The 12,262-nt window shown below is 44.4% G+C and overlaps 1 protein-coding gene across 1 annotated transcript in view; it reads left to right on the top strand.

The window, feature by feature from the left end:
• The window catches only part of APCDD1 (APC down-regulated 1), an 86,223-nt gene extending 74,221 nt beyond the window's left edge, over window positions 1-12,002 (top strand). The window contains exon 5 of the mRNA XM_085607338.1: window positions 10,849-12,002. Coding sequence (XP_085463464.1) covers window positions 10,849-11,303 — 455 coding nt within the window. The 3' untranslated portion in view covers window positions 11,304-12,002. The remainder of the gene's footprint in view (window positions 1-10,848) is intronic.
• The last annotated feature ends 260 nt before the right edge of the window (window positions 12,003-12,262 follow it).

The raw sequence follows: 12,262 nt of genomic DNA, 5'->3' as shown, positions 1-12,262 counted from the left end.
CCGCCATCCTAATGAGCCCCTTAGTGGTCAAAACAGGGTAAATATTGGGGAGGAAGCACCCACAATCTTTGTACAATAAATCATGTAGAGACGCATAGGGGCTCATTAGGATGGCAGGCGGATTTGATCCGCCTGCCACCATAGCTGTGATTGGGTCTGACTGCCATGCGTGCGGTGGTCCTGCCCATCCAATTGTGATGGGACCGCCACTGCTGCGGTCGGATTCCACACCCTTAACATTGCGGCAGTGGCTGCTGACAGCAGCACCGCAGCGATGTTAAAAAGAGCATGTAGTGCATTTCACTGAACTACATGGCAGGCACTACACTGTGTCTGCCACTTGGTGCAGTGAAATGGTACTCCCCAGTGCACCCACACCTCCCCCCAACACAAGGGGGGCTCGCAGCGGGCCCCAGAAGACATTCTCCACCAGCCTTTCAATGGCGATTCAACCGCCACGGAAAGGCTGGCTTCCGCCGGCATCATAATTGTGCTGGCGGAGCCATGCAGGCTTCTGTGAGCATGCTGACCGATCCGCCGGGCAATCGTGACGATTGCTACCGGCAGAAAAGCGGCAGCCGGACTTTCCCTCCACTGCGGTACCCACCGCCATCCTAATTGGACGGTGGGTAAATCCTGTGCGATTGCAGAAGGACCACCACCGCCGTCCCGACGGTGGCAGTCCTTCTGCCATCCTAATCAACCCCTAAGTCGGAACTGGTACTGGCAATTTTAAAAGGAAACGCAGACCCTCGATCCAAGCCACCAGACGGTTTTACAAGAAAGTGCTTTTTGAGGCTAAAAAGGACTGAGAGCGGGGAATATGGGAGGTGCTTTTGGACGCTGCCAGATTGAACGATCACCGCTCCTTCTGGAACCTGGTGAACTCTGGTAGCAGGGATGGGTTTTGATCCATAGAAAATAACATGGGTGCCAGTGACTGGGAGTAGCATTTTTTTAGTTTATATTCCCAGGAGGGAGGTCAGCAGATCATGATAAGTAATTTACTGGGTTCTGGGGAACAACTAACACAACTGGTGTTAAGCAATAAAGGGGAGGAAGATGTAAATCCAAAGGATGTCCCCCCAGGGTGTACCCCATGTATGCAAGATCTTAGAGCCCTGGAAATCACTGTGCCGGAATTAAGCTCAGCAATTAGAGGAATTGTTCCCAATAAAGTCCCCGGATTAGATCAAAATCCATTGTGATTTATTTGTGAGTGAGCTAAGTATTTGTTGTGCTTATTTTTCAGTGTTTTTCACAGTTATCATGAAAGGGGCACCTATACCACTTACATGGGCTTGGGCTGATATCATCTCTATTTTTTTAAAAGGGTTCACATGACCCTGCAAACTACAGACCTATAAGTCTCTTAGACAGTTTGCAAAAACTATTTAGCAAGGTGGTCTGGAGCAGACTTCAAGATTGGTTATCTGACAAAGGAATATCTGCTCCTCTCCAGCTAAGTTTTAGAGAGTCAACCAGCACTATTGACCAAGTGTTCCATCTACAGATGCTGTATTGGAAGATTGTCACATTGGGTGGAGGATGTCTATACGTCATTTTTGTTGATATGCGCACGGCCTTTGACCTACTACCCAAGCCAATGCTATTGTGGGTTCCTTCTGAGATGGGGTGCCACGTTACCTGTTTGACATTATAATAAGACTGCATTACAAGAACTACACGCAGGTTAGGTTTGGTAGGTAAGGCGAGCTAACTGATTCCTTCCCTGTGACTAGAGGAGTTAGGCAGGGGTGCGTGTTGACGCCTATGTTGTCCACACTTTATGCTAATGGCCTTATAAATATTTTAGACCAGGGTGACAAAATGCACCTAGATTGGCAACCATGAGGGTCCCAGCCAGTGACAGTCGCCACAAACAAAGGAGGGTGGGGCGATTGGAAGGAGTGGGAGGGGAAGTAATGCGAGGGGTGTTAGAAATAATATATATTTTTTAAAACGTACCTTTAGCCGCCGGCCGCTTCCAGCGTCACGTCGTACCGCATCTCCTCTTCCTGGTCTTAGCAGCCCCTGAGATATACTCCCTTCCAATCACTGTGCTGCTGAGGAGCGCTGGGATTGGCCTCAGTGGGCTAGAAAGACGCTCCGCTCAGGCCAGGGAGTCTGTGGTGGTTTCTCCTACCCGGCTGCTCAATGCAAATCAAGTCCTAGACCTCAACCCAGTAACTCCCTGAACAACCCTTCCTCCAAACAACCCTTTCCTATCTCCACGCCCTCACCCCCCTCACCAAGCAGAAAACTGACAAGCAGCACCTGCCCACAGAAACCTCAACCTTTCATTAACCCTCACCCTAATCATAGCCAAGAAACCACAAGCATACATTCTGATCTCGTACCCTATACCGATCTGCACTGGGAAAGAAACACGTGGCAATGTGACTCACACTCCTAATGACCTACAACACCCACGTATTGAACAACAGGCACTTGCCAACTAGCACCTTAACATCCCCAATCTCTCTCTATCAAACCCCATGTCCGCGATCGACTTAACCGAAGGTCTAACTTACATAGAAAGGCATCTCGAATCACTCTCTACATTGAACCGTATGCCCACGAATGGTGTAACTGAATATCTAACTCACCTGGAAAGACAACTCGACATAATAACGCAGGGCTTCAACAACATCCTTATGAGCCTTAAAACCTATTCAGACTACACTCAACACTCTCACCTCCACTCTTCCAACACCATCATACCTCACCTACGGCTATACACAGCTGAACAGCTGGCACACAACCCCTCTCAACAACCATTCCCATAGGCCGAAAAGAATGAGCCCCAAGATGTCCCAGAGCAAGTTAACAGAGCTAGTGAAAATGTACAATCCTATGACAACCCTGAACCTTCCCTCCTCTAACATCCAGGTAATCACCGGAATTAGCAAAGACATTAACCCTAATCCGGCTACCAGGTCACCATCACAGCTCATCGTATTACCTATGGAACCCCCCTCCCAGAAGCTACCTAAATATCACCTCCTCTATCACCCACCAGAAAATGCTCTCACCTTCGGTGAACACCTGTCAGACCTGATAACGCACTGCTCTCTCTCTAACACTAGCAACATAATCCTTGGTGACTTCAACCTCCATTGGAATAACGAGAAGGACACACTAATCCAATCCTTAAGCAAACTCTTACTCCTCAACGATCTCACTCAACATTGCAAGTGGGAAACCCACACCAAAGGTTCAACCTTAGACGCCATTATAGCCCAAAATGAAGTGATAAGCAAAGATGACATACTTTCAGTTGACTGGTCACATCACCACATCATTATGTTCCACATCAACCAAGCAGAAGCACCTCTGAACCGATCTAAAAAAATCCTCCAATGGTCTAGAAACCTCATCCAGATTCCCTTAACCACCCTGGAAGAAAGAATGTCTTCTCTACTCCCTCTCCTTCCGACAACCTCACAACAGAGGAGCTTACAACTCGACAATGAAAACCACCCTGGACCAGATAGCCTACCTGAAATTAAAAGGGTCAGAGACACTCCCTCAAGATCCTGGTTCAACGATGACCTTAGCTCAGAAAGAAGACAAGTAAGATTTGCCGAAAGACTCTGGAGACCTAACCGATTCAAAAGCCACCTCTACCAGCTCAGAAGAGAATGCAAGTAATGCAAAAATCACATCATAAAAGAAAAATCCACCTTCTTCGACAATACACTAGACAAAGCAAGAAACCACACCAAAGAACTTTTTAACATTATCAAACAACAAAGCACCAAACCAACCATAGATGCTCCCCCCGTCTCAAAGAGACACTGCAACAATTTTGCCAAATTCTTCAATGACAAAATCATGAAGATAGAACTGTCCCTGGACCATCACACGTAGGCTTCCACTAGCAACTCTTCCCCCACAACGTAGGTTAACATAACCTCAGCACACTCCTCAATCCCCAAAAAAGAGGACTCTCTCCCCAAGGCCCTCCATAACACCAAAGAGTAAAAAGGCATTCAACTCACTCACAGAGGAGGACATATCAATGGTGATTGCAGGTTCCAAGCCCTTCTCCCACTACGCAGGCCCACTCCCAGCCTCCCCCGGCAAAAAGACACAACTACACCTTAACCCCTTTTTGGACCAAGGAAATAAACAGCTCCCTGAGCAATGGGATTATGCCTGACTGCCTCAACAGGAACCAATCACACCCCGTTAAAAAAAACAGGCGTAGACCCAGAGGACCTCAACAATTTCAGACCTGTCTCCAATCTTCCCTTCCCGGCAAAAATCCTCAAGAAATATAGCCTCTCCCAACTCAGCCAACACATTGACACCAATAACCTACTAGATTCACACCAGCCGGGTTTCTGGAAGGGATGCAGCATGGAAACAGCTAAACTGAATATAGCAGATGGCATTCACGAATCCCTAGACACAAACAGATGCTGCTGGCTCATTCTCCTAGACTTATCAGCAGCCTCCGACATGGTCGACCATAACCTACTTTTGGATGCCCTGCAACCACAAATCGGAGCAGATGGCACAGTTCTCCTGTGGTTCACCTCATTTCTTCAAAACCTCTACCAACTAATCAAATTAAACAACTAAACGTCCGATATCCCCAAGGCTCCGTCCTCTCACCGACTCTCTTCAACATCTACATGGAGCCCCTCACCACAATACTCAGATAAGCAAACATTGCCTCCTACCTTTATGTGGAGGACACACAGCTTTACCTGGAAATATCTCTTAGAACGACATTTGCCGGCTTAATGCCATGCTCATGAAAGTTCAAAACTGGCTTTGCGCAACTACCTCAAACTCAACCAAGAAAAGACTAGAATTCTCATCTTGTCCAACCACGGCCAATTTCCATAGACCCAAGAATGGCTAAATAACCTGATCGCTCTGAACTGCAAACTGACTCTGGTGGACTCTGCCAAATCTCTGGGGATATCCCTTGACTCAAGTTTAAACATGAGTACACACATAAGGTCTACAGTGAAGGGCACCTTTTATGACCTAAAACTCCTCAAAAACATTACGCCCTTCCTCCCACCAAATGACTTAAAAATCGCATGCAAGCACTTGTTCTATCCAGACTGGACTATGGGAATGCCACCCTCACAGATATACCAAAAGCATATTTAGCCCCCCGGAGAGCCACTCTAAATGCAGTGCCAAGGATTGTTACGGGAGCTAAGAGATATGATCACATCACCCCCTCACTGAAAATCTTAAAATGGCTACCAATCAAAGCAGGCTGCCACTTCAAACCTGCTCGTTTCACCCACAAAGCTCTACACACTGGTAAACCAGACTACCTCACATAAAAGCTCACTAAAGCATGCCAAACTAGAAATCTAAAAAGCTCCAACACACTTCTTTTCATCCCCCTAGAAAACAAACAAAAAGCGCTTGTTCGCTGTTTCTTGGGCAATGCATCCAAAATCTGGAACTCTCTCCCAGAACATATCAGAACTAACCCTTCTTTTGTGACCTTCAAGAGACAATTAAAAGAGTTCCTCCTAAATCAGCACCTTCACCCTCGGGGAAATAACTCCGAACGCACACTGAAAAAATATCACGTTATATGCATATCTCCCCCAAGGTCTTTAAATATCATTTTACACTTGTCACTACAATGGTACTGTATCGTTTTTGATTGATAATGATTGGACTCTCGACTCTACAATCGTACTGTATTATGAATGTCTGTTAATGCTTTCCAAGGCAGTAAAGCGCTCTGATAAGCTCAGGTCTTGCCAGCGCTATATAAAACTTTCTAAATAAAATAAAAATAAATAAGAAACCACATTGGCGGAAAAAAGTTATCAATGGCCAAAGCAGGTGCAAAGTTTGTGTCTGCAAATGTGTACTAAAAGTGTAAGTACATTGTGAGTTGCCCACGTGCTAGCCTACCTAATAATATTGTGGGTCTTTACAACATCTTAGAGACACTATCTATCTGGTCCCGATGGTTTGCCACTATTTGCATGTCGTCCTTTCATGTGATCTACTCTGCCAGACATGGTGAAAGACCACTCATCCCAGAAAGGGAAACTGAACCGACACCATATCTGAAGAGTTAACAGTAGATCGTGATGGAGCTAATATTGGAGCGGAAAGAGTCTCTTTCGGTGGCATGTTCACTACCTCGAGTTTACTAAATATGTCAGCTAGGCACTAAAAGGCGTGGGTAGTGAATCTTCCTTTTTTTGTCACATTTTCTGTTACTGCTCTCTTTAAAATCAGGCTACATGCGTTCATAAGCATCACAACAGTTGTAAAAAAAATCTCTTAGAAACAAAAGGAGTGTTTTCTTCCAATATGACATTTTAAGTACTCAAACAACATGAAATTAATTTTCAGTAACATATTCAAACAAAGTGGGCAATTTATCACTTGCATGGTAAACTTTATGACCCTGATTCCTTGTTGGTCAGAGGATTAGATTATATTTTTCACACCTGCTAAATAACAATAGCGTGGATTACTTTATCAGGTGCGAAATTCACCCCTGTTCTAGGTTTTTGGGGAATAACATGCAGATTTTAGTGCCCAAGTCACGAAAATCTTTATGGTACGATAAACACTGTACACTTTTCCCTTGTTAAATACGGGTTCTGTTGATAGGCGAAATTTAATGAAAGGTGAGTAATGCTCAGAATTCCCACCCCTGAGCAAACAGGAGTTTGCAAAAGTGTCAGAAAACACCAATAAACTTAGAGCCAGATGCAATGTCTTCGTACTGCAAATAAGAAACATGAAGGAGAATCCATGTGTAAATAAATGTAAGTATGTATAAAACACAAATTTTGATTTGGTAACATGTTACCGAATCGCAATTTGTGTTTGCGATTCGGTATTTGGAAGTGGGTGTTTAGGGTGTCCCTTCCAAATACCGAATCTGAATGGTATCTATGAATGTTTTCTGATCGAATTACAGTCGCAAACCATTCATATTTTACTGATTCCTTGAAGTAGGTGGTAACCCATTTGCAAACGGGAAGGAGTCCCCTTTGAGAATGGAAAAAAAATATTTTTCAAGAGCAGGCAAGGGTCCCACGGACCTCTGCCGACTCTTAAAAAAAGAAACTGCAAAGTTTCATTTCTTCTTTTTAAATGCATCTTGTTTTCCTTTAAGGAAAACGGGCTGCATTTAAAAAAATAAAAAGACTGCTTTATTTAAAAGCAATCACAGACATGGTGGTCTGCTGACCTCAGCTAGCCACTATCCCTGTGATAGCGTAGATTCCTAATGGGTCACAAATTGCGACCTATCTTATTAATATGCATGAGGTAGGTCTATTTGCGACCCGTTAGGAATCGCTAATGAAACTCAAAAGACTTTCATTCATTAAGAATAGCGATTACCTAACTGCGATTCGGAGAAAATCGCAATTAGGCAATCGCTACTTAAAATAATGATACATGTGGCCCTATATCTTAGAAGACTACACTTTTTAGGTTTTCTTCTGCTACTGAAAATATTAAAGCTTTTATTCTTCGCAAAATTGTGAATTTTCTGTAACAGAAAGCATTTTGTACTTGATTTTTATTTTTACCATTGGCCTTTACATTTTTTTACAAATAAACTACAGGAAGCATGTTTTTAGATTTGGGTTTGTTTAACCAAAAAAGGACAATTCAGTGCTGCCTTGAAGCACAGTTGGATACTATGTTGCATATGTTTGCTGTTTCCCCTTGTGCAGTGGTTGTGCCTATATTTACCTTTATACAAACATCCCGCAGATGGCTGAGTTTCAGGCCCCCTGATGATCCTGCTTTCATCAAAGCTCATTCAAGCTTCCTCCTCTTTGGTGATGAAGAGGAAGCCATTAGGGCTGCAGTGCAAGGCTTTTAAAAACACAATTGGATTTGCTTGAAGTCCAAGGCTGCCTCAGTATGTTATTGAGGCCGCAATGGCTAAGACTGCCCTTGAACTGCTTCCAACCAAAACATCTCAGTTTATACCCTGGCACAGATGTAGACCAACAAGACAAGGCAGTGTAAAACCAACAGCAACCGGCGATGCAACCAGATGCATCGAGTCGGGAGTGTGGATCCAAAATAACCCCAATCTTTGTCTTCTGCGTTGCGTTATGTCTCAGCACCGCAGAACGGTGGGTTGTGTATCTCTTTAATTTAACTGCTATTCCTTAAGGTGGACTTCCCAGATAGGTGTGGCAGGGTCCACATGGTGGATTGACCTGTTGGAGGTCAACGCAGGATTCAGCCTCGACGAGCAGTCATTAAGGAAAGCAAAATGAGGGACACCGTATTTGTCAGGGTCTCAGATTCCGCTGGGAGTTTTCAAGTCCGGTGATAGACCAAAACATTGCCTTTTCTGATGACAGTGAGCATGCAGGCCACGACATTGCCTTTTCTGATGATGATGAGTGTGGCAGGGAGATAACGGGATTGAAATGCTGCCACTATCCCTTACTGTTTTAATGGGTCTTCATAAGGTTTTAAATACAGAAGTGTGTGGCTGCTCTCACAGACATCTAAAGTGAAGCCACGTGATGCACACCATTGTCCGCAGGTTCCTTCAATCGCCATATACCCACTAAGGGGGGCTTCTTTAGATCGTGTCAATAAACCCTCGCAGGTATAAGTACACCTGCCTCAGGGAGCTTGTTACCCGCTCCAGCTTCAAGCCTAGTCCTCACCAACGTCTAAGAAGCGACTTCCATTCACTTTCATTCTCAGACGTCATATTCCACAGGAGAATAGTGACATCTCCATAGTAGTTTCTGGTTCTGAGTCAAAAATTCACATGGTTCTGATATTAGATGTCCACATTCCCAGGGAAAACTCTGGGCCCTTGTTTGACTCCCAAACCAGGTTATCCTCTTGAGCTGGCTGCTTGATTTGTGTGTGCACAGTCAACCAACACAAAATGTGTATATTTCGAACTCGGGGACCTGCCCCATTTATGAATGTTTATATGCAGCCATTCCTTTTCCCGGCAAATGGCGGCGATAAATGTTTTGGGCCTGATGTAGAGTATGGCTAATGTCCCATCCACGCTTTTTTTAAAATATGGATGTTCATGCATTCTAAATAGGGCAGCTGGGACATTCTTTGCCCATCGGCAGATCTTCCCCACATCCCCAAACTGTAAATGAGTAAATGAGGCTTTAAGCATTTTGGACCTCAGAGTATGAGTAGTATAGGCGTAGAACAGGTGCACCAATGGCAGTGAGGGACATAGGCACAACATTCTCTGTGCGTGGCATAAGTAGACATCTCTCGACCATCTGAAGTGTGATTATGACTTAATCTTCCTTGCTACCTTTTTCCCCATTAACCAAATCAAGCCTTATCCATGCAAGTGTTTCCTTTAATTTGCACAATTTCCAGAGTGCCCACTCTAGTGCACATAGCAAACTGTATTTGTGACTGCCAAACAGTTTGATCTGTGCACTATTGATGAGAAATGGCACAATACATCGACTACCATAGATTTAGTGATGCTGTGCAAAGTCACTTTCAGGCATAGTGTTTTTATCACAGTGCTACTTACCCAGCTCCATATTTTGCACAGTCATACGGTTTGCATTTTGAATGTGCTTCGTGGCCCAGAGCCCATGCATTCATCTTGACTTGCAGCTCGCTCCTACATCTAATCCATGGATTTACAACAACTAGTAAAATAGAAGAGATCTTAGTTTCACGAACAAGCACACGTTGAAGATGCCGCTGACTGCAATAGTGAAGATTACTGGCGACCATCAACTTCCCCTTCCTCCTGTGTCCCCACATGGCCCCAGAGCACATAGTCAGTGGGTGGTCAGACGCCCTGCAGTGATTGCTATTCCATTACCATAATGGCGGACTAACCACACAGTGAATATCCTGCAATCTTTGCCTCCCCAGCCCAACCTTTACGTAGTTCACAATGCTTTAGCTCGAGTTCCTGACAATTTGGCACATAGCTAAGGGGAAAGCACAAAGGTGTTCCCTGATTACCTGCATTTGTAGCTTTTCTGATCGGTTCTAACTTGAAACCTGTTGTCTTTTAATCAGTACTTATTGTATCCTCAGCTGTAATCTCGAAATTTCCATTGTGTGCAGCTTTGAACATGAAATCTCAATTTACTTTATTTGTTATTATCATTACATTGAAAAGACTAGTAAGGAAGCTCTGTGGGTTGAGTGCCCATTGCAGAAAACTGTGTGTAAATTGCAGGTTACCATATCAGATCTAAGCCTGGGCGGAGTTCGTGGAATTCCGTTATGCGGAACTCCGCAAAGTGACCCAAAAATGTTGCCGCGCTACGCGGAGTTCTGCAAGCGGCGGAGTGTGTTAGGTCGTGCCAGTTTGTGCTGATTTTTAGTGATGGGTGTTTGTCCCTCACTGAAAAATCAGCACAAACAGAACCATGCGCCGTGCAAGAGGCCGCTGCTTCTTTCTGCTGCTCGAGTAGATGTGCTACTCGAGCGACAGCTTCTTCAACACAAACGGAAGATTTCTCAATGTGAGCAGTAGCGGCCATCCATGGTCAACCGCGTTGAGAAATCTCACCGGGACGTGGTCTGGAGTAAGATTTTCCTCGCTCGTGCTCGTCAGCTTAATGTTGGCGAGTGGAATTTCACACCCAGACCTAATCAGATCCCAGTAGGTCGAGACAAGCCTTTTATCATCGAGAGGTCGATGATATGAGTACCATTGAGATAAGTAATGATAAATTATGTTGTCTAAACACGAGAGACATTTTAGTGTGCGGCATGTGAATAGTCAAAGATATTAATAAATTGCAAAATGGATTTGAAATGTTTTTCTCACTGCCTGTAATTATGAATATTGTGGAGGATAGTGTCTACAAATAAATTATTTCCTTGTCCATTTACTTCTAGTCAACCACATGAAGGTAACACCCATGGACCTGGCCACGGCTTCTCTCCTGAACGTCTTCAATGGGAACGAGTGTGGGGCAGAGGGTTCTTGGCAGGTCGGAGTGGAACAAGACGTCACCCACACCAACGGCTGCATTGCATTGGGGATCCGGCTCCCCCACATGGAGTACGAGCTCTTCAAGATGGAGCTGGACGCGCGGGGGAGGTACCTGCTGTTCAACGGCCAGCGGCCCAGTGACGGGTCCAGCCCTGACCGGCCTGAGAAAAGAGCCACCTCTTATCAGATGTCCCTGGTTCAGTGCGCTTCATCAGCACCAAGAGTTGTTGAGTCAATTGAGGAGCGCCATAGAGGCTCGGACAGGAACGCTGCCACCGACAACCAATCCCGACTCCTCGTCATGAGCACTATGACTCTGTTTATTTGTACTGTTTCACATTGGAACATTCTCAGTTAAAAATAGAGGAGTTTAGAAGAAAGACTATCCTTGCCTTGACTGGTCAAACAGGATACCGCGTCACTGAAGACTTTTGTTCCTTGAAGAAGGAACGTGTATTTACTTGATGCACTTGGAAGACAGAGCAGTTGCCCCTTTTTCGTTCCCTCGCCTTCTCCTTCCACCGTGAATATCACTCGCTTGATGCCTGTACTTTGAACTTAGCCCGTTCTGATCGCAGCCTGACATGACTGCGCAGCAGTAATTGCACTTTAGGACTGCAGAAAGAACTTTTTTGTATTATTATTTTTATTGGTATATGTTTCAGGCAAGACATTGCTAAAGAAGATCCCTTTAAGGAATTTTCTTCACCCTAGCCCAATTTTTACTTGCCCTTTTTCCTCCCCTTCACCCTGGCGCCCAGTATTCCTTTCCTTTTGTGGGTCAAATGACCAGGAATTTTTTTTTTAAGTCGTATTTCATACAAATAACATTATTGTACATATGTATATACAAAAGACACATGGATTTTATCAAGACATAACCTTTCAGGTATGAAACCAAAGAGAAGAAAAACAAAATATACATTTTTTTTGTTGCTATTGAGATGCTCAGTGGTAAACATCTAAATTAAAAAATGTAAATTAATTTAAAAACGGTGTTATAACTAATTTTGTAAGCTGTTTATAAAATGTAAAGATTTAGTGGGGACTGCAGCCCAGCTTTTTCTGTCTTGCTTTGTCTTTTGTTGGTATCTGTTGAAGGGGTAATGGTTTCCACATCACTTCATATATCGAACATGCGCGGAGCTTTGGAGGACCAATGGACACTGACCTCATCTCTGTGCTCTTTAGCTGTGAGAAATTGTTCAGTTGTTAATAATCAATGAGAACTAGCTCTTGTTTAAATTGTTTGTATGTCTGCGAGTGGGGGAAAACCATTAGGTTTTTATGACGGCCCTCACCCACCAACCTAGTTGG

This window comes from Triturus cristatus, chromosome 5_2 (assembly GCF_964204655.1).
Source record: "Triturus cristatus chromosome 5_2, aTriCri1.1, whole genome shotgun sequence".
Classification (NCBI taxonomy): Eukaryota; Metazoa; Chordata; class Amphibia; order Caudata; family Salamandridae; genus Triturus; species Triturus cristatus.
The sequence above is the reverse complement of the archived record's forward strand: the minus strand, read 5'-3'. Positions and strand labels throughout refer to the sequence as shown.